We start from the raw sequence: 27,995 nt of genomic DNA on the forward strand, positions 1-27,995 counted from the left end.
ACACAGGCAAGGAGGGTGCTGACCGCTGCATTGGGGCCGGAGCTGCTGCAGCTTCTTTTTAGCTGGTTCTGACAGTTTTAGCTGCTGGGAATTCTGGGCTTTGTGATGAATCCATTTAATATTGTCACTTATATAAGGGTGGAGAGAGGAATCAGAGAGGTCTGGGTTGGATCCCCACTATGTAATTAATACGGCTACATTTAGCCATCATTTATGTGGCTCGTTAAGCTCAGACGTATTCTCAATGAATGAGGGACAGGAAACGAGTGTCGGGAACGAGATCAATTTGACTAAAGTCGTGAGGTTTGTGTCTATCCGGAAACTACAGAATGCCAAATAAGAAAAGGAACATCTTACCGACTTGCCATGCAAACTGGGGGCACTTACAGTGTGAGTCATGTACCCAAAAGCGGGCATCGAGCGTCTGTCCATGTGGGCCGCAGCCTGGGGAACAAAAGGACAGGGGGACCGTTATAATAGGGGCACAAGGGGATCACTATTGGGTAACTATGTTACTATAAAACATACACAGTATCACCCCTGTACCATATCCACCTGTATAACATACACAGTATCACCCCTGTACTATATCCACCTGTATAACATATACAGTATCACCCCTGTACTATATCTCACCTGTATAACATACACAGTATCACCCCTGTACTATATCCACCTGTATAACATACACAGTATCACCCCTGTACTATATCTCACCTGTATAACATATACAGTATCACCCCTGTACTATATCCACCTGTATACATACACAGTATCACCCCTTACTATATCCACCTGTATAACATACACAGTACCAGCCCCTGTACTATATCCACCTGTATAACATACACAGTATCACCCCTGTACTATATCTCACCTGTATAATATACACAGTATCACCCCTGTACTATATCCACCTGTATAACATCCACAGTATCACCCCTGTACTATATCCACCTGTATAACATACACAGTATCACCCCTGTACTATATCCACCTGTATAACATACACAGTATCACCCCTGTACTATATCCACCTGTATAACATATACAGTATCACCCCTGTACTATATCTCACCTGTATAACATACACAGTATCACCCCTGTACTATATCCACCTGTATAACATACACAGTATCACCCCTGTACTATATCTCACCTGTATAACATATACAGTATCACCCCTGTACTATATCCACCTGTATAACATACACAGTATCACCCCTGTACTATATCCACCTGTATAACATACACAGTACCAGCCCCTGTACTATATCCACCTGTATAACATACACAGTATCACCCCTGTACTATATCTCACCTGTATAATATACACAGTATCACCCCTGTACTATATCCACCTGTATAACATTACACAGTATCACCCCTGTACTATATCCACCTGTATAACATACACAGTATCACCCCTGTACTATATCCACCTGTATAACATACACAGTATCACCCCTGTACTATATCACCTGTATAACATACACAGTATCACCCCTGTACTATATCTCACCTGTATAACATACACAGTATCACCCCTGTACTATATCTCACCTGTATAACATACACAGTATCACCCCTGTACTATATCTCACCTGTATAACATACACACTATCACCCCTGTACTATATCCACCTGTATAACATACACAGTATCACCCCTGTACTATATCCACCTGTATAACATACACAGTACCAGCCCCTGTACTATATCCACCTGTATAACATACACAGTATCACCCCTGTACTATATCTCACCTGTATAACATATACAGTATCACCCCTGTACTATATCCACCTGTATAACATACACAGTATCACCCCTGTACTATATCCACCTGTATAACATACACAGTACCAGCCCCTGTACTATATCCACCTGTATAACATACACAGTATCACCCCTGTACTATATCTCACCTGTATAATATACACAGTATCACCCCTGTACTATATCCACCTGTATAACATACACAGTATCACCCCTGTACTATATCCACCTGTATAACATACACAGTATCACCCCTGTACTATATCCACCTGTATAACATACACAGTATCACCCCTGTACTATATCTCACCTGTATAACATACACAGTATCACCCCTGTACTATATCTCACCTGTATAACATACACAGTATCACCCTGTACTATATCTCACCTGTATAATATACACAGTATCACCCCTGTACTATATCCACCTGTATAACATACACAGTATCACCCCTGTACTATATCCACCTGTATAACATACACAGTATCACCCCTGTACTATATCTCACCTGTATAATATACACAGTATCACCCCTGTACTATATCCACCTGTATAACATACACAGTATCACCCCTGTACTATATCCACCTGTATAACATACACAGTATCACCCCTGTACTATATCTCACCTGTATAACATACACAGTATCACCCCTGTACTATATCCACCTGTATAACATCCACAGTATCACCCCTGTACTATATCCACCTGTATAACATACACAGTATCACCCCTGTACTATATCCACCTGTATAACATACACAGTATCACCCCTGTACTATATCCACCTGTATAATATACACAGTATCACCCCTGTACTATATCTCACCTGTATAACATACACAGTATCACCCCTGTACTATATCCACCTGTATAACATACACAGTATCACCCCTGTACTATATCCACCTGTATAACATACACAGTATCACCCCTGTACTATATCCACCTGTATAACATACACAGTATCACCCCTGTACTATATCTCACCTGTATAATATACACAGTATCACCCCTGTACTATATCTCACCTGTATAACATACACAGTATCACCCCTGTACTATATCTCACCTGTATAACATACACAGTATCACCCCTGTACTATATCCACCTGTATAACATACACAGTATCACCCCTGTACTATATCTCACCTGTATAATATACACAGTATCACCCCTGTACTATATCCACCTGTATAACATACACAGTATCACCCCTGTACTATATCCACCTGTATAACATCCCACAGTATCACCCCTGTACTATATCCACCTGTATAACATACACAGTATCACCCTGTACTATATCCACCTGTATAACATACACAGTATCACCCCTGTACTATATCCACCTGTATAATATACACAGTATCACCCCTGTACTATATCTCACCTGTATAACATACACACTATCACCCCTGTACTATATCCACCTGTATAACATCCACAGTATCACCCCTGTACTATATCCACCTGTATAACATACACAGTACCAGCCCCTGTACTATATCCACCTGTATAACATACACAGTATCACCCCTGTACTATATCTCACCTGTATAACATATACAGTATCACCCCTGTACTATATCCACCTGTATAACATACACAGTATCACCCCTGTACTATATCCACCTGTATAACATACACAGTACCAGCCCTGTACTATATCCACCTGTATAACATACACAGTATCACCCCTGTACTATATCTCACCTGTATAACATACACAGTATCACCCCTGTACTATATCCACCTGTATAATATACACAGTATCACCCCTGTACTATATCCACCTGTATAACATACACAGTATCACCCCTGTACTATATCCACCTGTATAACATACACAGTATCACCCCTGTACTATATCCACCTGTATAACATACACAGTATCACCCCTGTACTATATCTCACCTGTATAACATACACAGTATCACCCCTGTACTATATCTCACCTGTATAATATACACAGTATCACCCCTGTACTATATCCACCTGTATAACATACACAGTATCACCCCTGTACTATATCTCACCTGTATAACATACACAGTATCACCCCTGTACTATATCTCACCTGTATAATATACACAGTATCACCCCTGTACTATATCCACCTGTATAACATACACAGTATCACCCCTGTACTATATCCACCTGTATAACATACACAGTATCACCCCTGTACTATATCTCACCTGTATAATATACACAGTATCACCCCTGTACTATATCCACCTGTATAACATACACAGTATCACCCCTGTACTATATCCACCTGTATAACATCCACAGTATCACCCCTGTACTATATCCACCTGTATAACATACACAGTATCACCCCTGTACTATATCCACCTGTATAACATACACAGTATCACCCCTGTACTATATCCACCTGTATAATATACACAGTATCACCCCTGTACTATATCTCACCTGTATAACATACACAGTATCACCCCTGTACTATATCCACCTGTAACATAACGTATCACCCCTGTACTATATCCACCTGTATAACATACACAGTATCACCCCTGTACTATATCCACCTGTATAACATACACAGTATCACCCCTGTACTATATCCACCTGTATAACATACCACAGTATCACCCCTGTACTATATCCACCTGTATAACATACACAGTATCACCCCCTGTACTATATCTCACCTGTATAACATACACAGTATCCACCCCTGTACTATATCCACCTGTATAACATTACCACAGTATCACCCCTGTACTATATCCACCTGTATAACATACACAGTATCACCCCTGTACTATATCTCACCTGTATAATATACACAGTATCACCCCTGTACTATATCCACCTGTATAACATGACACAGTATCACCCCTGTACTATATCCACCTGTATAACATCCACAGTATCACCCCTGTACTATATCCACCTGTATAACATACACAGTATCACCCCTGTACTATATCCACCTGTATAACATACACAGTATCACCCCTGTACTATATCCACCTGTATAATATACACAGTATCACCCCTGTACTATATCTCACCTGTATAACATACACAGTATCACCCCTGTACTATATCCACCTGTATAACATACACAGTATCACCCCTGTACTATATCCACCTGTATAACATCCCATAGTATCACCCCTGTACTATATCCACCTGTATAACATACACAGTATCACCCTGTACTATATCTCACCTGTATAACATACACAGTATCACCCCTGTACTATATCTCACCTGTATAACATACACAGTATCACCCTGTACTATATCTCACCTGTATAACATACACACTATCACCCTGTACTATATCCACCTGTATAACATCCACAGTATCACCCCTGTACTATATCCAACCTGTATAACATACACAGTATCACCCCTGTACTATATCCACCTGTATAACATACACAGTATCACCCCTGTACTATATCTCACCTGTATAACATACACAGTATCACCCCTGACTATATCTCACCTGTATAACATACACAGTATCACCCCTGTACTATATCTCACCGTATAATATACACAGTATCACCCCTGTACTATATCTCACCTGTATAACATACACAGTATCACCCCTGTACTATATCTCACCTGTATAACATACACAGTATCACCCCTGTACTATATCTCACCTGTATAATATACACAGTATCACCCCTGTACTATATCTCACCTGTATAACATACACAGTATCACCCCTGTACTATATCCACCTGTATAACATACACAGTATCACCCCTGTACTATATCTCACCTGTATAACATACACAGTATCACCCCTGTACTATATCTCACCTGTATAACATACACAGTATCACCCCTGTACTATATCCACCTGTATAACATACACAGTATCACCCCTGTACTATATCTCACCTGTATAACATACACAGTACCAGAATACCATCAATCAGCCCTGAATATTGTGTGTGTATCTGTGTGAGTAACAAAACAACTTCCCTAGCATAACAATTCGGGACACCTGCCCAGCACCAACATTGGCTCCTCCCATCCCAATCGCACTGTTTCTCTGTTCTGCACACAAACTGAAAATACCTTTCCAAAAATAGAGCCTGGACGGCTTATAACATGTGAAAAGCCAGACCTTCTCACCAAAACAAAGACGTATCTATACAGAGTCGAAGACGTACTGAAGGAGAACCCACAGTGCATGTCAGGCTCATTACCTTTACAGCATGGGCGTGGCTCTTCTGCGGAGATCCAATGTAGGGGGCGTCCGACTGCCTCTCCTCTGGTCTAACTGTCACCCTATCAGCGGGGGTGTGCGGCCTCCTGATGGAAAAGGCTTTTGCAGGTAGTGATGGGGGGACGTCTGACGGAGAGGGGGGAACAGAAATGCACCGGGGGACATCTAATGTACTTTTACTCCTGCTCCGATCCACCAAATCTGTAGCCCCAATGTAAATGGGACCGGTGGGGCTGCCGTGTTTAAACTGTCGCCTCTGCTGCCACTCGTACAACTGCCACACTGTCCCCTCCTTGTTGGCCTGACGCTCTTGGTGGGACATCTTGTAGTTCTTCACTCGGTCCTGGGCGTATTTATAGTCACTGGGCAAATGGCGGCTGGTGGGAGGGGACATTCCGGAAGGCTGGCGGGTGGTCTTTGGCAACGTTTGGTAGTTCTCAAAATGAAGGTTCTGTTGATTGACGACATGTCTGGGAACAGTGTAATCCGAAGGCCTGAAAGGAAAAGATACAGAGGAGACATTGTGATCTTGTACCTGCTATTTTCTTTATTCCATGGGGCTGCCATACTGCTTCCCACTGCCAGTAGCCCCATAAATCTAAAGATACAGATTCTCTTCCCATCTACAGACAGTGAAGACCTGGGATGATTGGATCCGGCAGTTACTCACCTCCTGGATGGACTTAAAGCATAAGTAAACCTTAAAAATAAGTGAATGTAAAATTGATGAGGGGGCTATTCTAAGCACTTTTACAATGTACATTCATTGTTTATTTATTTTTATTTCCAAGATATTAAGGGATACATGTACTGTTAATATGAATGAATTTAGTTACAACAGCGCCACCTGCTGGTCAGTTTCCCACCAGTCTGACCAGCAAGTAGTCAAGGAAGTTGTCAGGAGAAAGAAAGAGGCTGATGTTCTTCTGCTTAGGAAAGATTTGAAAAGAAAGGTTTCTAATTGTTTTCCTAAGCAGAAGAAAATAAAAAAAAAAAAAAAAATAATAATAGCACCATCGTCAATTTTACATTCACTTATTTTAAAGGTTTACTTATCCTTTAATAAATGGTCCATTGCCTCTAATCAAACTGATGTACATTGCTAGGGGAACACCCCGGAAATTTGAGAAAATATGGGAACCTTGGTTAGAGGTCAACCCTCACGCATCCCTACCAGGTGACTGAATTGTACAATTGCTCCGAAATATACGCTGATATCTGGTGAATATATTACATGCTCCTCTGCGTATTGAAACTGTCTCGAAATATACAAAATAAACAGTAGTCGTGTAAGTGTCAAGCCCGTTTGCTTTATTTGTGTTTCTGTTTGTATCTTTTGAAAATGCAAAATAAAAACATTTAAAAAAAAAAAATCTTCACCTCTTATTGTCTTTCTGCACCTTGACCCAGTGCTCCACCTGAACCAAGTTGCTCCTCCTCTGGCCCCGCCTCTCCATATTGGCCTGGGGGACAAACCCTCTCCTGTACCCGTCTGTGCCGTTCTGTTGGGTAGGGCTTGTGCTGTAGGTACTGGGGAGGGTCCCGTTCCTCTCCAAGGTCTGAGGCTGCGGCTGAGCTTTCTGGCTTCTATAGGTTTTGGAGAAATCGGTGAAGGCCGATTCTCCGTCGCTGGATACGAGCAAGTTCTTGGACCTGGGGAGGGAATAGCGATTGTCTTCCAATGACTCACGTCTCGGCTCTTCTGGTTTGCTGGGCAGAGTCTTCTCCTGGGTGATCTGGTAGTTCTCCTTCCTCTGGACGCCCTCTGGCTGTGCCGGCTCTTTATAGGAATCCACATGGTTATCCAATTGTGCCGCCGGCCACTCCGCACTGTCACTGTCACTGCAGAAATGAGAGATAATACACATAACCCCATGTATCCCACCCTTTATTGCTCCACAAAGATCTGTACAAAGGATGTTACTACTTGTCCTTTACTGGGGCAGCACAACAGGAAGCTAATGGGCATGGATGTCAGGAAACTAAATGGGATTGAGAGGTTCAGAGTGAGGCTGCAGAAACATCCAAGTGCAAGTGTCAGCTGAGGAGTTAATGCTAGGTGGCCTATTGAGTACAGCAGATATTGTGTTGTTGGGGTGCAGCAGGGAACTTGCCTCCGTGCCCCCAGGGGTGTCTGCATGAGTGCAGCTTGATTCATTGCCCTGATCCAGCCGTTCATATCCTCCTGTGTTTCAGCGCTGAAGTAGTAGGTGCGCATGCCCGAATGCTCTTGCTGAGCTCCAGACAATTTCTGGTTAATATTCGCCCGCATTCCAGCATGGACAGCCTGAAAGACACAGAAAATGCATCAATGTGGGGAATTTCTCTCATTTCTTCCCTGTGCTTATTGCCCAGTCTCTAATGTGTGTCATGGGCCTCAGCATCACCATCCGGCTACACTGGGACAAAGGGACATTCTCTCCTCTCTCAGTGCAAAAGTCATTGTGCCGAGACAAAAGGTGCCAGTAAGGGGGGCGCTGGGGAGAGGGAGGGGGCAAAGCCTCGAAAATTGGGTCACTAAACTTTTATAGAGAAGATGCTGCAGGAATCTAATGCTAATAAATCTCTAACTGCTCATTAGCAATCATTCAATTAATAGAAACTGCAGGACCCACTAACAAACTCTTCATTCTCACTGCACCATCTCTGATACACAATATATGTATTGTATGTATATATAACTGTATATTATATATCTACTGTATATAACTTTATATTATATCTGTACTGTATGTGTATAACTGTATAGTATATATATGTACTGTGTGTATATAATTTTATACCATATATCTACTGTTTATTATATCTGTACTGTATATATATATTTATATATTTACTGTATGTGTATAACTGTATATTATATACTGTATCTACTGTATGGTCTGTACAAAATTATATGACATCTCCATGTGTGCTTTATGTCAAGCCACAAGCATAGCCTCCTATATACCCCAAATATATCACTCACTGATACCCACATATTCCTTGTTTCTCTTTAACATTTACCCTGTGAGAAGCAACATTAGAAAAATACAACAAATAAGCACACCCCAAATCTCCCCAAAACTGACCTTTAGACTGGACCCCCTTAGCTCATAACAAGGTTACAGATATATAGAAACATTGGGGTAACAGTCACCCTGCTATAGTTCCAGGGGTACCCAGGGTACAAATAAGCACTCACCCCAAATCTCCCCCTAACTGACCTTCAGACTGGGCCCCCTTAGCTCATAACAAGGTTACAGATATAAAGAAACATTGGGGTGTCACCCTGCTATAGTTCCAGGGGTACCCAGGGTACAAATAAGCACTCACCCCAAATCTCCCCCTAACTGACCTTCAGACTGGGCCCCCTTAGCTCAAAACAAGGTTACAGATATATAGAAACATTGGGGTAACAGTCAGCCTGCTATAGTTCCAGGGGTACCCAGGGTACAAATAAACACTCACCCCAAATCTCCCCCTAACTGACCTTCAGACTGGGCCCCCTTAGCTCATAACAAGGTTACAGATATATAGAAACATTGGGGTAACAGTCACCCTGCTATAGTTCCAGGGGTAACCCAGGGTACAAACACTCACCCCAAATCTCCCCCTAACTGACCTTCAGACTGGGCCCCCTTAGCTCATAACAAGGTTACAGATATATAGAAACATTGGGGTAACAGTCACCCTGCTATAGTTCCAGGGGTACCCAGGGTACAAATAAGCACTCACCCCAAATCTCCCCCTAACTGACCTTCAGACTGGGCCCCCTTAGCTCATAACAAGGTTACAGATATATAGAAACATTGGGGTGTCAACCTGCTATAGTTCCAGGGGTACCCAGGGTACAAATAAACACTCACCCCAAATCTCCCCCTAACGACCTTCAGACTGGGCCCCCTTAGCTCATAACAAGGTTACAGATATATAGAAACATTGGGGTAACAGTCACCCTGCTATAGTTCCAGGGGTACCCAGGGTACAAACACTCACCCAAATCTCCCCCTAACTGACCTTCAGACTGGGCCCCCTTAGCTCATAACAAGGTTACAGATTATATAGAAACATTGGGGTAACAGTCACCCTGCTATAGTTCCAGGGGGTACCCAGGGTACAAATAAGCACTCACCCCAAATCTCCCCCTAACTGACCTTCAGACTGGGGCCCCCTTAGCTCATAACAAGGTTACAGATATATAGAAACATTGGGGTGTCACCCTGCTATAGTTCCAGGGGTACCCAGGGTACAAATAAACACTCACCCCAAATCTCCCCCTAACTGACCTTCAGACTGGGCCCCCTTAGCTCATAACAAGGTTACAGATATATAGAAACATTGGGGTGTGAGTGAGGAGGAGTCAGACTAATCTCTCATTATTCAGCAATAATTTAAGACTTAAGCCATTCACTCACACTCACCCGTCAGCTCAGCAATTCAGCTGCACCAAACTACCTGATCCCAATCATTCCCCCTGCTCATGTCCCGACACACACACTCTCTCTCTCTCTCTAAAGGGGAAGTTAACCTGCCTATAACTTAATTTCATAGACACAACTACTCCCTGTAACCACAGTGACAGCAGAACACACACACCTTCAGGACAACAACGTCCCAATCTGTTACACATTAATGTAGGTAACATAGTAACTTAGGTGGAAAAAAGACACACGTCCAACAAGTTCAACCTTTTATGTGTAAATGAAACCTGCTGAGCAGTTGATGATCCAGAGCAGGGCAAGGAACTCCCTGCAAAGGGGAAGTGTTTCCATGCGGAGACTGCACTGGGGCTAATGTAAGACATGCAGAGACTGCAGGGGGGTTATTGCGAGACATGCAGAAACTGCAGTAAAGGTGATGGTTCTGCCACAGAATGATGTTGTGCACTAATTGTGCACTAATGTGAGTGTGGAAGGATACATCAGTACCAGTACCAGAGGCACAAAGATACCTTAAAGGAATATTTGCGGTTAATCCGATCTTCGGGTCCCACGGGTGAGATGACATAACTGAGCAGGGGGATACTTCCCAAAACTGCCTCCTCCTGGTGATCTGAAACAGAAAGCACTTCAGATGTTACAGTGGCCTTTCTGCTTTTCAAATGGAGGTCAGTGACCCCGGCAAGAAAAAAAACTTTGACTCTGTGGGGCTACAATTTTATTGTTATTTTCTATCGCTTCTCTATCTATTCGGCCTCTCTCCTATTCATCTTCCAATCTCTCATTCGCACCACTGCCTGGTTGCTACAGTAAACTGGGCCCTGGTAACCAGATAGCTGCTGCAAAGCCAACCATGAAAAAGGAGAGAAATAAAAAAATGAGCCCAGCTGCAACTTGTTTCACAATATCATTGTCTGATGGATAAACACATTCCCTTCTGCAGAATCCAATTCTTCAGGTGATGGGGGTCACTTACCTTTATAGTAAAACAAACAGTATTCGGACAGAAGGAACCAGCGCCTTTTCCAGAGTCTCATGGCTGAGCTGTCCTGCACATAGAGGCACAAAGCTGGGGTCACACCATGTACATATGGGGGTTACCCTGCCTGCCCAATGCACCCCAAGAACCTGTCACTCCCATGTGCACCCTGACTTTTATACACCATGAGGAACACCGGGCTTATATCACCGTGGGGTTGTTCTGGGGCTCTTGTACCCCAGGGAAACACTCACTGTGGGGGAGGTTCCACATCTGGGTACAAAACAGATTGGTTAGGAATGACTATCCACTACCCCAATACTATGTTACAGCAGGATCCCTTTGGAATAATATTGCCATAGAAGGTGTGTCACTTTCATGTACTTGGTTGGTCCTTGCACAGTAGGACCTGTATATACAGTATATATAGAGACAGACAGACAGATAGGGGGGTAAAACCCAGTAAGGTACCTGTTTGTGCAGCCAACCTCGCACCACCACTGGGACATTTGGATTCCGTTTGACAGAATGGTCTCTCTTGCCAAAGCTGTGGCTTTTCTGGCTGGGCTTGTGGGCCTAAAAGAGATATTGCCATTATGTTCCTAGGCACCGATGCAATAAATCAATAATTAATCTACGAATGTTTTAGATGGAAGGCATTAAAGAAACAAAAGCACAATTGTGTAGTTGCTATGGTACTGAGCCGAGCAACCGCAGAGCATTGGGGAGCTACAAAATAAATGGCCAATGGCGTGTCTAGCAGATAAGTAAATGAGAGGGACCACATTGCCATGCTGTGATATTATTGCACAGGCTCAGAATTGTCATCTGTTAATTATGTGGCACATGCATGGGGCTCAGTAATACCCCAGTGTTGCACCCCTAAACCCTAAGTGAGTAAATGCCAATGTTGAAGCCCAGACTTCTATACTGGGAGGGCAGAAGGACTTTATAGTGTATATCTAATACACAGGCAACAGAAGGTGCAGATTGAGATACAGGATGAGCCCGTATCTAGCTGATGCCACATTAGATACGTCATAAACATACCCACCAGCTACAAGTGTTGGTTCTGCTCTGAGCCTGGCAATGCAGCTACAAGCAACCCCTATAAAACCCATTAGGAACAAAGTACCAAGACAGGATAAGAGAAATGACAATACAGCACAGACAATACAGCACATGGAGGGGCTGAAACACACGACTAGACTATAATTAATAATAATAATTACCTCCCACACTGGTTTATTGGGAGCAGCAGATTAGACAGCACACTGCTCCCACATCTGCCAATAAAGCCTCACTGATACAAGGCCTCCTGCTCAACGGTTATTCTCAGTATCACTATATGTATTGCTCTCACTGAGCCCTGATTTAGTGGCCACCTACAGAACCTCAATCAGGAGGGCTTCTCACCTTGCTGACTGGTTTGACCTCGGAAGTAGAATTGGTGACTTCTGTGGAGCCTTCACTGATGACACTAGAAGGTCTGTGGCCGCTCGCTGGTTGGGTCATGACTGAGCTGTGCCTGGGGGGGAGAAGAAGAAGACAACCTGCTGTAAGACACAGTTAGATTTGCCACCAGAGAAGAAGACTTGGTCCTGGTGCAATACTGCACATGATAGGGGTTATAAAGCACAATGGATAAGGGTTGTACACAAGAAGGAGCACTAGAGTGGTTTCCAAGTAGTTCTACAGGAATGGGTTGGAGAGTTCTATAAGGAGGGTGAGTACTGGTCATCTCCTCTTGGGTCAGAAGGACATTTTCTGGGGTAGTTGCCAGGGCTCAGTGAAGATGAGGGTTTAGATAGAACAAGGTTGGCATGTGTAATGGTTCTGCAGCAATGGGAGGCAGTAAGGCCAGGTAGTATGGCAACTCTGATTATCCAACAAGGAGATATGGGGGGGTCGGTACCATCACTCATCCTGCCAGTTAGGGAAAGGTCATGGATGTACCGAATAGGTACCAGGTATTGAGCAGTACCTCTGGGCATTACCTCTGGGCATTACTAAGGAAAGAGGTGAAAGGGGAAACCCTATGTTTGGCAATGAAGTGACTGATTGAAAGGGAGGGAAAGGCTACAAAGCAATAGGAATGTTCTCTGGGTTTATTGATGAACAATAATACTAACACCTAAATTACTGAGCCCCCACATTCAGACACCCCTAATAATAAGCAGAATTGCCTATGTAGGTTTCACCCATTGTACGGTTAATTACGCGGCCACGTAATCTACAGACACAAACACTGTCGGTAGCACTGAAGTGACATTCAATATGGCATCATCATCTTCTAGGGTGGGATTCTAGACAAGCAACCACACACTTGCCTAATATCACAAGGACAATTCCCAGCGTTGGCGGAAGTAGCGCAGAGCTTGTTGCCATTGGACCTTGGACCAGTGGAAATTTGGTGCTCACTAGAGAACCATGGGTTGGGCTCATGCCAGAGGAACATTACTTGCCTGAATGTGAGATAATGATGGGAGAGTTGGTGGTGGAGAAATAATAGTTTGGGGATGTTTTTCAGTGTTTGAGCTTGGGGCCCTGGGTTCCTCAGACGCACACAATGGGTTTTTCTGAGACGGGAGTCGAGGAACTTGATTGGCCTACTGAGAGCCCAGAGGAACATCTATGGGATGAGCCAGGACTGACAGTTTAGACAGGCAGGAGATGATAACCGATAATTTGAAGTTCACTCTACACACCTTGGCTCAAGGGGTTAAGCTTGCATTGCTAGTTACCATGGAAACCATCTAATGTCACAATGGCAGATATAACGTAAGTAGGTAGGTGGATGGCAACATTCAGAGAGAGGACAGGGGATGTATAACCTTGATAGAACATTTTGATCATGTGGTTGTTGGACTTTTTCTCAGTTGAAGCCCCCCCCCCCCTTGGAGGTTTTGATCAGGGCCCCCAGAAGCTCAAACGAAGGTTCCCCATATATCTATATACATTGATGTCATTCAGCCACAGTTACAGGAATATGAGAGGAAAGAAGTGTTTGTCCCAAATCTCACCCGACTGGACCAACAACATGGGCTTTCAGGTGTATGTAAATTATGAAATAAGATTTCTCCCCAAATATCCCCCAAACCTTAAAGAGTATTGGAGTGGGGGTATTATATGTTCCAATTATACATTTAGCACACAGTGTATCAGGGGCACAATGATATTCTCTTGCAAATGTTTCCTCTCTATTTCAGGGATAAGAACAATATCACTGACTAATGTCACAGAGTCGGGGAAACGTGTCCTTGGACTGCTCTGGGGGCCTGCGGTGCTGGGGGGGCTCGAGGGGGGGCGCCTATCACATAAATTGCTTTTACAGAAATATCACAGCGTGTGCCCTGGGTTCTGCCAGCGAGTAGAAGTATAGTATTTATTATCAGCTCAGCCCTTTGGGATTGTACAATGTGTATATGAGAAATGCAGCTCTGCGTTGTTCTCTGTAAATACAGGAGTGAAAATAATGTCATTTCTGGTGTATTTGGCATTCAGTGTGTATCGGGCGCAGAGGGAGCCGTCCTACTGCCGATTCTCTCTCTCTCAGAGACTCTATCACCCCATATAATATAAACTGCACGGAGACTACAAATCCCCAAATCCAATTACAAATCATCAGACTTCAAAGGACTGTTAGAAACAGTTTGAATACCCATCTGTACCCCTCTGATGCACTCTCCTGTCTCCCCCAGTGTGTTACCCACCAACTCGTGTCTTTCCCAATGTGTTACCCACCGACCCCTGTCTCCCCCAATGTGTTACCCACGACCCCTGTCTTTCCCAATGTGTTACCCACCAACCCGTCTCCCCCAGTGTGTTACCCACGACCCCTGTCTTTCCCAATGTTACCCACCGACCCCTGTCTCCCCCAGTGTGTTACCCACCGACCCCTGTCTCCCCCAGTGTGTTACCCACCAACCCGTCTCCCCCAGTGTGTTACCCACCGACCCTTGTCTCCCACAGTGTTACCCACTGACCCCTGTCTCCCCCAGTGTGTTACCCACCGACCCCTGTCTCCCACAGTGTTACCCACCGACCCCTGTCTCCCCCAGTGTGTTACCCACCGACCCCTGTCTCCCACAGTGTTACCCACCGACCCCTGTCTCCCCCAGTGTGTTACCCACCGACCCGTCTCCCCCAGTGTGTTACCCACCGACCCGTCTCCCCAGTGTGTTTACCCCTAACCCCTGTTCCCCCACTGTGTTACCCACCGACCCTTTCTCCCCCAGTGTGTTACCCACCGACCCCTGTCTCCCCAGTGTGTTACCAACCGACCCCTGTCTCCCCCAGTGTGTTACCCACCAGCACCTGTATCCCCCAGTGTGTTACCCACAGATCCCTGTCTCCCCCTATTTGTTACCCACCAGCCCATGTCCCCCCTCTACCATGTATGCAATCTACACCGTAGTGCTCATCACTAGCCCCCCCACATTGAGTGGAAACTTGCAGTAATATTCCAGAGTTTGATGTTCCCCTTATTACATGTTATTTGGCACAAGCAAGTTCTCTCTATATCAGCAGCTGCCTGGGTGCTGGGTGCAGTGAGTAAGTCACCCCTGTGTAATGTCTCATGTGAGTAAATTCCTCCCCCGGGGGCCCATGCAGTGAATAGGAAAGTGAGTAAATAAAGGTAAGAGCTGAAGGGAAGGAACGGGTGAAGCTCCAAATGTGTTTACAGCACAAACAATGATTCTGCTTTGCCTGGAGCTGTTGGGAATATAGAGGGTTAATGCCCTGCCTTTGGGACTGGCACACAAACAGACGGGCCCAGCTGCCATATTTATTTACAGAGTTGGTACCAGGGGAGGGACATGAGTTGCCAGGATACAAGGGTGGGGCAGAAAAAGGTTCCATTTCTAGGATGTGCCAGAGGGAAGTTACGGGCAGACGTTGGCACATTTAATACCAAATAACCAGCATGGGACCATGTGGCACAGACAATCCAGTCCCTCCCACCACTTAATGAACTGGAAATGTGCCAGTCTGTATTAACCCCCCCGGCATTGTCTCCATGTATTGGCCCCCCCATGTCTCAGCATTGGCCTCCGTCTCCTTGTATTGTAGGAATAATGCCTGTTTCCGGCACAGGAGGGGACAATCTGATTGGCTGTACCCCCTAACTGACCCGCCCATCAGCACACAAACCTACCTGTGTATCACTGGCATCACATCCACACAAACAGGGGAATCAGGGTCCAAAGAGCTCCCCAATTGTGCTGAATTGATGCAGAACTGGCTATTATAATTACCATTATACAAAGCTAAGTAAATGTTTTTAAATTCTACCTTTACTTGTGTCTGTGTGTAAGTTATTGCTCACATGCAGTATATCAAAAGGTTTAATCATTGATCCGGTATATTTGTATTCATATTTTTATTAATTCATAAAATTATTAATGTCGATAAAGGTTCACCCCTTTATAGCAGGGCACAAGGTGTCTGACTGTCATACAGTGTGGAACCAGTTAGGCCGAGGGAGCACACGGTATAATAGAGAAAAGGTGTGCTCAGCACAAACCCTATTCCTTCAGTGAATGGTTAATAAGGGCAGGTCCTGTCCCTTTAAGCACATTTCAGTGTTTGGACTGAGAGGGGCAACTCATTGAGGGCCACAGTTATCCACCCAAGTGCAGGAAGGTAAATCTAATCCCAAATAGGTATGAATAACTCTAATGCCCAGCAGAATGAGGGGCCCCTGTAGGGGTGCAGATGAAATACTATCGGACTACTACCTGGCAGTGAGAAGGGCAAGTGTCAGCTATAGAACAGGGGCAGAGCTCAGAGGCACTAATGTTGGCACGTGTGCCCAGCACCTCTATTAATTGGGAGGAAGGAACGTGCCCACCTTTTGTGCTGGGAGAGGTGGGAGACTAACAGACCCACTTCCCAGGTGTTGATTCATTTCGTCCTTTGCTGCCATAGTAACGGGGCCGATGGATGAAATTACACAAAGCTGCTCCCCAGGGGCCACGCACCGCCGTTATCAGCTGCAATTACTTTATAAAACCCGACATAGCACATGAGCAGGTTAATATTGTTACAGCCTGGCGCAGATATTCAGGCGCTCCCCGTGTTACTGAAGTGGCACAAAACTACCAGCCTGGGCCCCCACTGGCAACTCTAATTCTCTATAATTACAGGTAACTGCAGACCGGTGAGTATAATGAACCAAATACCTTTAACCCCTTCCACTCCAGAATTATGTTCCTTATACATATTCCGTCCCATATATAAGGATCATAATCACGGAGTAATTGCTGTCAATCGAGTGTCCCTATAATCTGACTGGAGTAGTAAGTGCAATGGGGTCTCCTGTAGTGTAAGTGGCACTGAGTACCCCTATAATGAGTGGGGTGTCCTTATGATGTAAGTGCAATAGGGTCTCCTGTATTGTAAGTGGCACTGAGTACCCCTATAATGAGTGGAGTGTACTTGGGGTCTCCTGTAGTGTAAGTGGCACTGAGTACCCCTATAATGAGTGGGGTGTCCTTATGATGTAAGTGCAATAGGGTCTCCTGTATTGTAAGTGGCACTGAGTACCCCTATAATGAGTGGAGTGTACTTGGGGTCTCCTGTAGTGTAAGTAGCACTGAGTACCCCTATAATGAGTGGGGTGTCCTTATGATGTAAGTGCAATGGGGTCTCCTGTAGTGTAAGTGGCACTGAGTACCCCTATAATGAGTGGGGTGTCCTTATGATGTAAGTGCAATAGGGTCTCCTGTATTGTAAGTGGCACTGAGTACCCCTATAATGAGTGGGGTGTCCTTATGATGTAAGTGCAATAGGGTCTCCTGTATTGTAAGTGGCACTGAGTACCCCTATAATGAGTGGAGTGTACTTGGGGTCTCCTGTAGTGTAAGTGGCACTGAGTACCCCTATAATGAGTGGGGTGTCCTTGGGGTCTCCTGTAATGTAAGTGGCACTGAGTACCCCTATAATGAATGGGGTGTCCTTGGGGTCTCCTGTAGTGTAAGTGGCACTGAGTACCCCTATAATGAGTGGGGTGTCCTTGGGATGTAAGTGCAATAGGGTCTCCTGTATTGTAAGTAGCACTGAGTACCCCTATAATGAGTGGGGTGTACTTGGGGTCTCCTGTAGTGTAAGTGGTACTGAGTACCCCTATAATGAGTGGAGTGTCCTTGAGGTCTCCTGTAGTGTAAGTGGCACTGAGTAACCCTATAATGAGTGGGGTGTCCTTGGGATGTAAGTGCAATGGGGTCTCCTGTAGTGTAAGTGGCACTGAGTACCCCTATAATGAGTGGGGTGTCCTTGGGATGTATGTGCAATGGGGTCTCCTGTAGTGTAAGTGGCACTGAGTACCCATATAATGAGTGGGGTGTCCTTGGGGTCTCCTGTAGTGTAAGTGGTACTGAGTACCCCTATAATGAGTGGAGTGTCCTTGAGGTCTCCTGTAGTGTAAGTGGCACTGAGTACCCCTATAATGAGTGGGGTATCCTTGGGGTGTATGTGCAATGGGGTCTCCTGTAGTGTAAGTGGCACTGAGTACCCCTATAATGAGTGGGGTGTCCTTGGGATGTAGTTAGGGCCCATACAGTGATTCTATTGGATGTCTGTGCTGAAGGGAGAATATACGGCCCCGGAGTGATGCAGTGTGAATTTTAGGGCCCCGGCTGGATATTAGTATCATGTGTATAATGAGCTACTGCTGTGCCAGTCAGACAAGGTATTAGCCATGTGGCAGATTAATGAGGAAGGGGTCGATTTTATTCAAATCAAATACATTATTGATATTGGGCAGCGGCTGGAGCCTGTGTGGTACAGTAATTCCTCTGTCCCGCACCCAGATATGTGCCAGTAATCAGATGAACCCCTGAATTATTCAGGCAGCCAAATGTGTCTGACAACTCATACCCCATTCTGCTGTGCTGACAAGCTGCAGAGATAATAAATGAGAGCTCATATGGGTGAGACGGGGTCATGTGAAACATGGAGCTCAGAGACTTTACACACACAGGGGGCCAACCCATCATGAACAAACGGGGCCCAGACTTACCTGTCTCGTAAATCAAAGTCAAAGTTTTCCGGGGAGATGTCGCCCGTCACGGGGTGCCTAAAGGTGGTGTCTCTCTGGTTGTGGCTGTGGAGAGAAGGAGAGGAAGGTGAGTTTGAGCAGGAGATTATTTATATAAGAGGAATACAGTTATTTTCACACACAAAAATGCTCCCCGGGGGGAATCACACATCCCAGTTATTTACTTGCCAAGCTGATCCAGAACAGTGTTTTTCTTAATATGAATAATGCCAGCCATCTCCTTTACACCTGCTCCCCTCCCTTAGTGCAGGGGTAACACTAGTGCCAAAAACACAATAATCACCCCAATCACTGGCTCAGAGTGCCCCTATATCTTGTAGCTGCTACTGCACCAGCACTGTGGATAAATCAACCCCATCCATACCTCCCAACTGTCCATTTTTCGGAGGGACAGTCCCTCTTTTGACAGCTCAACCCGCAGTCCCTCATTTGTACTGGAAAGTCCCTATTTTCTCTGCCCTGAACAGCCAGAAAAAGAAACAAAGTTTCTAACTTAATTTGCTTTTAGCAGAGAGCCCAGAACAACTAACAGGTGCAAATAAGATACTTTGTAACAATTTTGAGACAAAAAAACAGTTTACATAAGCAGAATTATTTTCAAACTTTCATAACCTGCCAAATTTTGTAAAATGAACATGGTAATTAGGGGGTGTGGCCACAGAAAGGGGTGTGATCAAAACATTTTGCTGCGCTACGTGCGGGAAAAAAATTTGGACCCTCTTTTTACTTCCAAAATGTTGGGAGGTATGCCCATCTCCATAATGGCCTGTGTATGTTCCTCAGTAAACTGCTCCCATCCTTTAGGAAAGTCAGTTAAAGGCCAAAAATAAGCAGCCGGATCAGGGAATAGGAAAGAAAGGGTCAAAAAGTACCCAAAGGAACGAGGAAAGGAAGACTTAGGAAGAGCCCAAAGGGATGATGAAGTAGGCAAGGAAGATTCAGGAAGTGCCCAAAGGAACAAGGAAGTAGACAAGGAAGACTCAGGAAGTGCCCAAAGGGATTGGGGAAAGGGATGAGGAAGTAGGCAAGGAAGACTCAGGGAGTACCTAAATGGATCAGGAAGTAGGAAAGAAATGCTTGGAAAGTAACCAAAGGCATTAGGAAGTAGAAAAGGAAGGACCAGGCAGTAGCCAAAGGGATCAGGTAATAGCCATGGCCTATAATGTTCCAGGCTTTAACTGTCCAATGTTGGAAGGTACTGTATATATATGATATGTTATATTACTCTTTAATTTGTAAGTTCTAATGAGCAGAGCCCTCTTACCCCCCCCCCCAGTATCTGTCCATATATGTACCATGTATGTGCCCTACTGTTGTACAGCACTGTATACATTTTAATAATCATGTCTTTGAATGAAGGGAATAATTAATTGGGCTGAGCTGCTTCTGTGTATGGGAAAGATCTGGTCCAATCACATGCAATGTGTAGTCATTTATTTCAAGTGCTCGTGCCATTCAGTGGGGGGGGGGCAGACACTTAAGTGCATTGCAGTGAAGCACAAGAAGTGAAGGACTTACCTCCAAGCACCCTGACTAAGTACACAAATAGTGAGTCACACAAAGAGCCACATTCCTGCCCCCCCCCTGAGCTGCTTGTGCTAATGACTTGGCACTGCCCACTCTCACTGGCACCGGCACCAAATACTTTTCACATGAGGTACAATACGATGCCCTCACTGATTGGCCACGGAGTGTTTTTGTGCATTTCCCTGGCCTCGCAAGCAGCCGAAGCCTCATTACTGCTCATTAATTGGGTGCATGGGACTGATCCGTGCGAGGAATGTGTGTGGGAAACACAAATCCGATGTTCTAAGAACCATGTGAATGGGAAGTGGGTTCTTGGAAGGGAGGCGTGGGTATGTTAAATGCAGCTTGTGTCCCTCGGTGCAATAAACACAGACAAAAAATTCTCTTGTAAAGGGAAAGGACAGGTTTGGGAGATGGGGGGTGTTGTTAACGCCCACTGGTGGCGCTATAGGCTTCCTGCCCCTCCCCCTGTAAGCTGCCATAAGAGTGTTTTAGCCCCACCCACTGCTTGAGTCACAGACTTCCAGACAATTCCCCTGTGTTATGGCATCAGTCCCACCACCTGCTTGAGTTAAAGACCCCAGCAAACCTAAATACCTATTACAACCTGATAGATATGTGACAGTTGGAAGTGGCCCCTGAGGCAGGACAGTCACTGAGTATCTAAGCCAATGGCTCACGTACAAAGAGGAACAGGAGAGCTCATGTCATGGGACTGATGGGAGCTTAATCTGAATGAGGAGTAGAAGGAAATGCCGAGAGCAACTGAACACGCAGAGCGTTAATCCCCTTAATGCGCACATATCCCTCCGTCACATATTCCCATTAATCCCCAAAGCCCGGATTTCGTGACATAATAACAAAGAAATATGAATAGGCAGCGGCTGTGTGTGGCCCCCCAACCTGTCACGGAGTCAGTGCGGCAACTGCTCTTCTGCCATTAACATTCTCCATGTTCCTTTCATAGAGATCAGAGGCCAGAGCATCACAATGGGTAATCCCTGTAACAAACAGTCTTTTGGGTCCCCCCTTGTACCCCCTAAAAGCCCATGAAAACCTAATGGAGCACAAAGCAATGCAATGTGACAGCGCGTCCAGGTGCCGCAGGGCTTGGCCATTTGTAAAATAAAAATTAAATTTTTCCTTTCAGTGTCTTGTGAGACATTGTGTTGGTTCTGATTCACTGTACGGGTCAGTACCTACTGTATATACTGCACAGGCAAGCAAAGCTGGGATATTCCTGTTCTCTGATGGGCCTTACTGGGGTGCCGCATCACTGGGCAGGTTGCCACTGATTTGCCATTCCTATTATAAAGAAGCTGTCATGAGAATGTATTTTTTTTCCAAAACACATCAGTTAATAGCGCTGCTCCAGCAGAATTCTGCACTGAAATCCGTTTTTCAAAAAAGCAAACAGATTTTTTTATATTTAATTTTGAAACTGACATGGGGCTAGACATATTGTCAGTTTCCCAGCTGCCCCCAGTCATGTGACTTGTGCTCTGATAAACTTCAGTCACTCTTTACTGCTGTACTGCAAGTTGGAGTGATATCAACAGAACAATGGGAAGGTAACCAGATAGCAGCTCCCTAACACAAGATAACAGCTGCCTGGTAGATCTAAGAACAGCACTCAATAGTAAAATCCAGGTCCCACTGAGACACATTCAGTTACATTGAGTAGGAGAAACAACAGGCTGCCAGAAAGCAGTTCCATCCTAAAGTGCTGGCTCTTACTGAAATCACATGACCAGGCAAAATGAGCTGAGATGCACCTACACACCAATATTACAACTAAATACACTTGCTGCTTCAGGAATGACATTTTATATTGTACAGTGAATTATTTGCAGTGTAAACGGTGTCATTTAGAAATAAAAACGACATAATAAAAATCATGACAGAATCAATTGAATCTATATAGGTTGGCCGTTGCCATGTACCAGTTATATACAGTTTTCTGCATTTGTTCAGGGATGACGTTTGTTGGGGGTCATCTAAATCTTTTCCTAGGGCACGTGCCCCTCCAGTTGGCTGATTAGAGAAGAGGAAAAGCCACTGGTGCTGAATATTTAATGAAAGCTCCATCGGGAGGGTCTCTATTCATCATGCTGTTTGGGGGGAATAAGGAGATATACTGTATATAAGTAACAGTGACTGCTGCAGGATACATAGGGATGTATTGTATTGAGTAAGCCACTTATGGTATATACGGCAATTGATAAATTATCATATTTACAGAATGTCCTTCATTTATTTTCCCCCCATACCTTCCAGTCAATGTCTTTAGCTCAAACTGCTAAATCCATGATTTTCCATTGGCTCTGATTCAGAACCACATCCCCACAGACTTGCAGGATATTCTCCCATGGGCCTCCTATACATAATATATATATATATAACTGGAGCAGCTGGAGTACTGTAGGTCTGGCCTATATCATGATATAAAAAAGCTCAATTAGCATAGATCAAACGTGGGCCCAACACAAGCTGTTCAGGAGACACATTGCCGGGTGGGCTCTATTGTTATTGAGGTTCCCCCGTTATTGTACTGACAGAATTCCTCACCATGGGAAATGTAACCCAATTAAACTGCACACAGAGAAAATCCTTCCTGATGTATTTAAATGAACAGAATTAATTCCTCAAAATCTAAATGGCATATATATATATATATACATATATACAGAGAGCCGCCATACTGATATTGTTACTTAGGAGCATCCGGAACACAAGAAAAAGACATTCAGCAAATACTAAACATAAATGGCCAATAAATGGGCTTCATTTCTCTGCAAGGATTTCTATTGCTCGCGTGCTTTTCTCAAAAACGATTTAAAAACCCACAAACCACAAAAAAAACAAACCTGATACTTTCTAACACTGGGCTGCGCTCATGCTCCTAAATGGGATACACAGTCGCACAATTAATATGGACTTTATTTATACACAATCCCCCCCATGGCCACTCACAAGGGCAAAATACTAGTTGATAACCCATAAATGCAATGTAAGCAAGACAACTGGTGTCGCTTCAGTTATAAAAGATGCATCAGACAAGAGTGTTGCGACTCATGAACAACCAGTGTTGATTGTGTGCCTAGTGTTGCACTCTTGGGACTAAGCATGTGCCATAAACCATATGAAAAGGCCCCATAAAACTCTGAGTCCTGTTGAAAAATGCCAGAACCAGAAAACGTGAACCGGGCACCTTGTTAATTTAATCGGAACAATTAACAGAGAATTTCTGTAGCGGAGACTCTGGGATATTGCCAGTGCCCCCCGGAACCTCTCTGCACCTTTTTCATTGATTCTGAACAAATCGGCCACTTGTTTTATAAATTTGTGACCTTTTCTCTTGCGTATTATTTGGCCGCTCTGCCAGCGTCGTGGCTTGTGAAGTGATTTATTGAATGGATGTTGTGCCGGGAGTTGAGCGGGGGATGATTTATAACAGAGTCGGGGTGGGTGACTAATCTCTATGACAGCCCCCGAGCAACATGTATCCCATCTCTTACTGTATCAGAACCACCAAGTAATTCTATGGCGGCTGAAACAGCCCAGAGTATTGATTCCCAATGCAGACAAGGTGCCCCCCTCAAACTGCAAATATGTCATCAAAGTGTCCCCAATACTTAAAGTAGCCGTTCCACCATCATCTTTATATATCTGTACAGAACATTCTCCTACTGCAACACAACTGATGGACATGAATGGGAGACTCAAATAAAGGCACCCTGATAATCTCTCCTAATAAAACTTATAACAATGTTACGTATATATATCTTCATAATTTCTATCGCTATTCTTTATATTTGCCAAGATTGTGGTTTAATCAACCCCATAACTACAAAGCAAATAAGACTACAGTACCCCAATAAAGACCCCCTATGCACCCCTATAAATCACAAAGGCACATAAGGCTACAGTACCCCAATACAGACCCCTATGCACCCCTATAGATCACAAGGGCACATAAGGCTACAGTACCCCAATACAGACCCCCTATAAATCACAAAGGTACATAAGGCTACAGTACCCCAATACAGACCCCCTATGCACCCATATAAATCACAAAGGCACATAAGGCTACAGTACCCCAATACAGACCCTCTATGCACCTCTATAAATCACAAAGGTACATAAGGCTTAAGTAACCCAATACAGGCCCTCTGTGCACCCTTATAAATCACAAAGTACATTAGACTACAGTACCCCAATACAGGCCCTCTGTGCACCCCATAAACACAAAGTATATAAGGCTACAGTACCCCAATACAGACCCTCTCTGCACCCTTATAAATAACAAAGGCATATAAGGCTACAGTACCCCAATACAGACCCCCTATGCACCCCTATAAATCACAAAGGCGCATAAGGCTAAAGTACCCCAATACAGGCCCTATGTGCACCCATTACCACAAAGTACATAAGTTTACAGTACCCCAATACAGACCCCTATGACCCCTATAAATCACAAAGGCACATAAGGCCAAAGTACCCCAATACATGACCTCTGTGCACCCCATAACCACAAAGTACATAAAGCTACAGTACCCCAATACAGACCCCCTGTGCACCCCTATAAATCACAAAAGCACATAATGGCTAAAGTACCCCAATAGAGGCCCTATGTGCACCCCATAACCACAAAGTACATAAGGTTACAGTACCCCAATACAGACCCCGTGTGCACCCCTATAAATCACAAAGGCCCATAAGACTACAATACCCCAATGCAGACCCCCTGTGCACCCCATAACCACAAAGTACGTAAGACTGCAGTACCCCAATACAGACCCCGTGTGCACCCCTATAAATCACAAAGGCCCATAAGACTACAATACCCCAATGCAGACCCCCTGTGCACCCCATAACCACAAAGTACGTAAGACTGCAGTACCCCAATACAGACCCTCTCTGCAGACCATGGGGTATATTTATCAAAGAGTGAAATTCCGCCACTCTCCATTCATTTCTATGGAATTTTTAAAAAAGTATCCAAGGGTGAAAGTGAAAGTTCATCCTTTGATAAATACGCCTTTCAAAATCCCATAGAAATGAATGGAGAGTGGCGGAATTTCACTCTATAGGACTGTGGCGAGAGAGAGAGAGAGAGAGAGAGAGACTCATTCTAGAGCTGGAAACACACTCTCATAAAAAACTCTTTGGCAGACCTTTCATTTATGGGAGTCATAAAACAACAACGTGCTCCATAAATCAGCCCGAAAAATGAAAACAAAGCGGCGGCGTCTGGCTGTGGCCATATCTACAAAACAAGGGCCCCCGGCTCCCTCATTCTCTCTCTCCTGCAGAATATTCCCTAGATAATATGGACTGATCTCAATACACAGTGACACCCACGTGCACACATGTAATGGGATCAAGGTGATATTTGTATCTGCCCAAATAAGAACAAAGAGAAGATTCACAAATAACTGACAGTTTTATTTCATCTGCCGGCATTTCTCTGAAACAGGAAGTATATTGTTAGAAAAGGAGGAAGTAGATGAACTGGCAGTTAGACAGATTCAAAAAAAACTTGATGGACGTGTCTCTTTTTTCAACCTTACTTACTGTGTTACTATGAATTTAAGGCCCATATTGTGCCTGTGACCCATGGAAATAGCACAGTACACACCCCAAAATACTGAGCTTGTGAGGAAATGGGGAACACTCAGGAGAAAGGTGAAGATAAACACCAGGTAGCCCCTTATATGATAAAAACAGGGCAATGGCAAGGCCGTCCGTAGGTGTAAAATGCCCTGAGTTCAACGGTCAGTTAGAAAAGACAGATTCACGGGACAGCAGAGGTTTTTGGAGGTTTTATCTGAATCCGACACACACACAATCTATTACAAGATCAAAGAGGAAATATCAACCGGATGTCTGGTTGCCAGGGTCAGTGATCCTAGCAACCAGATGCCATTCTCAATATGAGCTAAAGCGAGTGGATAAGCAAACGGTTCCACTGTGTGTAGCATAGAAAGCAATTCAGAGCAATTATCAGCACATCCTTTCATTGACTTCTCTCACTTATAAGTAATAACATAAGACTGACACTCTCCTGGCTTCTAACTGTCGCCTTTCATTCTCCGCCGAGGGAAGAGGTTTTGCTGCAACTCACAGAGTTTACAACGGAGTTTGCAGAAAATAAGGAGCAGCTCCTTGGTGTTTGTGTTGCCTTTAATTGCAGCTCCTGGAGCAGCCCCCCTCGCAATGTTACGGGGAATAATGTGACTGCGCATTAAATGGCGATGGCAGAAGAAAGTGGGAATTGAAGGTGAAAGTCTATAAAACCCTGTGTGACACGTTCAGCATTTTGTTTATCTTCCCCAAATGGAAGTGTAATTGTGTGAGCAACAAAAAGCCTCCAATTTAAATGGAAATGAGCAGCCGGGGCTGATGTGCCGCTCGGCAGGGCTCCCTTTCTTTGCTACAATTCTATCTCACGTCCCTCACACAATTCCACTCTCCCTTATTAATAATAATAAAACCTCTCAGCCATCGGAGGCAAATGAAAAGATATCAAAGGGATAATATTATTAACTAGACACTCTCATCGCATCATGATAACAACTATGACATCACTGTTACTGACTGTACTAATTGGGCACATTCTGTGCTGGAGTCTGGGGGCAGTTAGGAGAGGGGCAGTTAGGAGACAGGCAGTTGGGAGACGGGCAGTTAAGAGACGGGCAGTTAGGAGACGGGCAGTTAGGAGACGGGGAGTTAGGAGACGGGCAGTTGGGAGACGGGCAGTTAAGAGACGGGCAGTTAGGAGACGGGCAATTAGGAGACGGGGAGTTAGGAGACGGGCAGTTGGGAGACGGGCAGTTGGGAGACGGACAGTTAGGAGACGGGCAGTTAGGAGACGGGCAGTTAAGAGACGGGCAGTTAAAAGACGGGCAGTTAGGAGACGGGCAGTTAGGAGACGGGCAGTTAGGAGACGGGCAGTTAGGAGACGGGCAGTTAGGAGACGGGCAGTTAGGA

General features: G+C 44.6%; 1 protein-coding gene across 7 annotated transcripts in view; it reads right to left on the reverse strand.

Annotated features, from left to right (window-relative positions):
- The window catches only part of plekha7.L (pleckstrin homology domain containing A7 L homeolog), a 91,202-nt gene that overhangs the window by 16,079 nt on the left and 47,128 nt on the right, over positions 1–27,995 (reverse strand). For 5 of the 7 annotated variants that reach the window (XM_041589657.1, XM_018257216.2, XM_041589662.1 and 2 more), the window contains 9 exons: positions 19,437–19,520; positions 12,830–12,941; positions 11,885–11,989; positions 11,411–11,483; positions 10,947–11,047; positions 8,128–8,300; positions 7,394–7,855; positions 5,994–6,507; positions 358–444 (listed from right to left, as the gene is read on the reverse strand). In XM_041589657.1, the coding sequence (XP_041445591.1) occupies positions 358–444; positions 5,994–6,507; positions 7,394–7,855; positions 8,128–8,300; positions 10,947–11,047; positions 11,411–11,483; positions 11,885–11,989; positions 12,830–12,941; positions 19,437–19,520 (1,711 nt within the window). The remainder of the gene's footprint in view (positions 1–357; positions 445–5,993; positions 6,508–7,393; positions 7,856–8,127; positions 8,301–10,946; positions 11,048–11,410; positions 11,484–11,884; positions 11,990–12,829; positions 12,942–19,436; positions 19,521–27,995) is intronic. The other 2 variants (XM_041589658.1, XM_018257218.2) reach the window with 1 other exon arrangement.

The sequence above is a fragment of the Xenopus laevis genome, chromosome 4L, assembly GCF_017654675.1.
Source record: "Xenopus laevis strain J_2021 chromosome 4L, Xenopus_laevis_v10.1, whole genome shotgun sequence".
Taxonomy (NCBI): Eukaryota; Metazoa; Chordata; class Amphibia; order Anura; family Pipidae; genus Xenopus; species Xenopus laevis.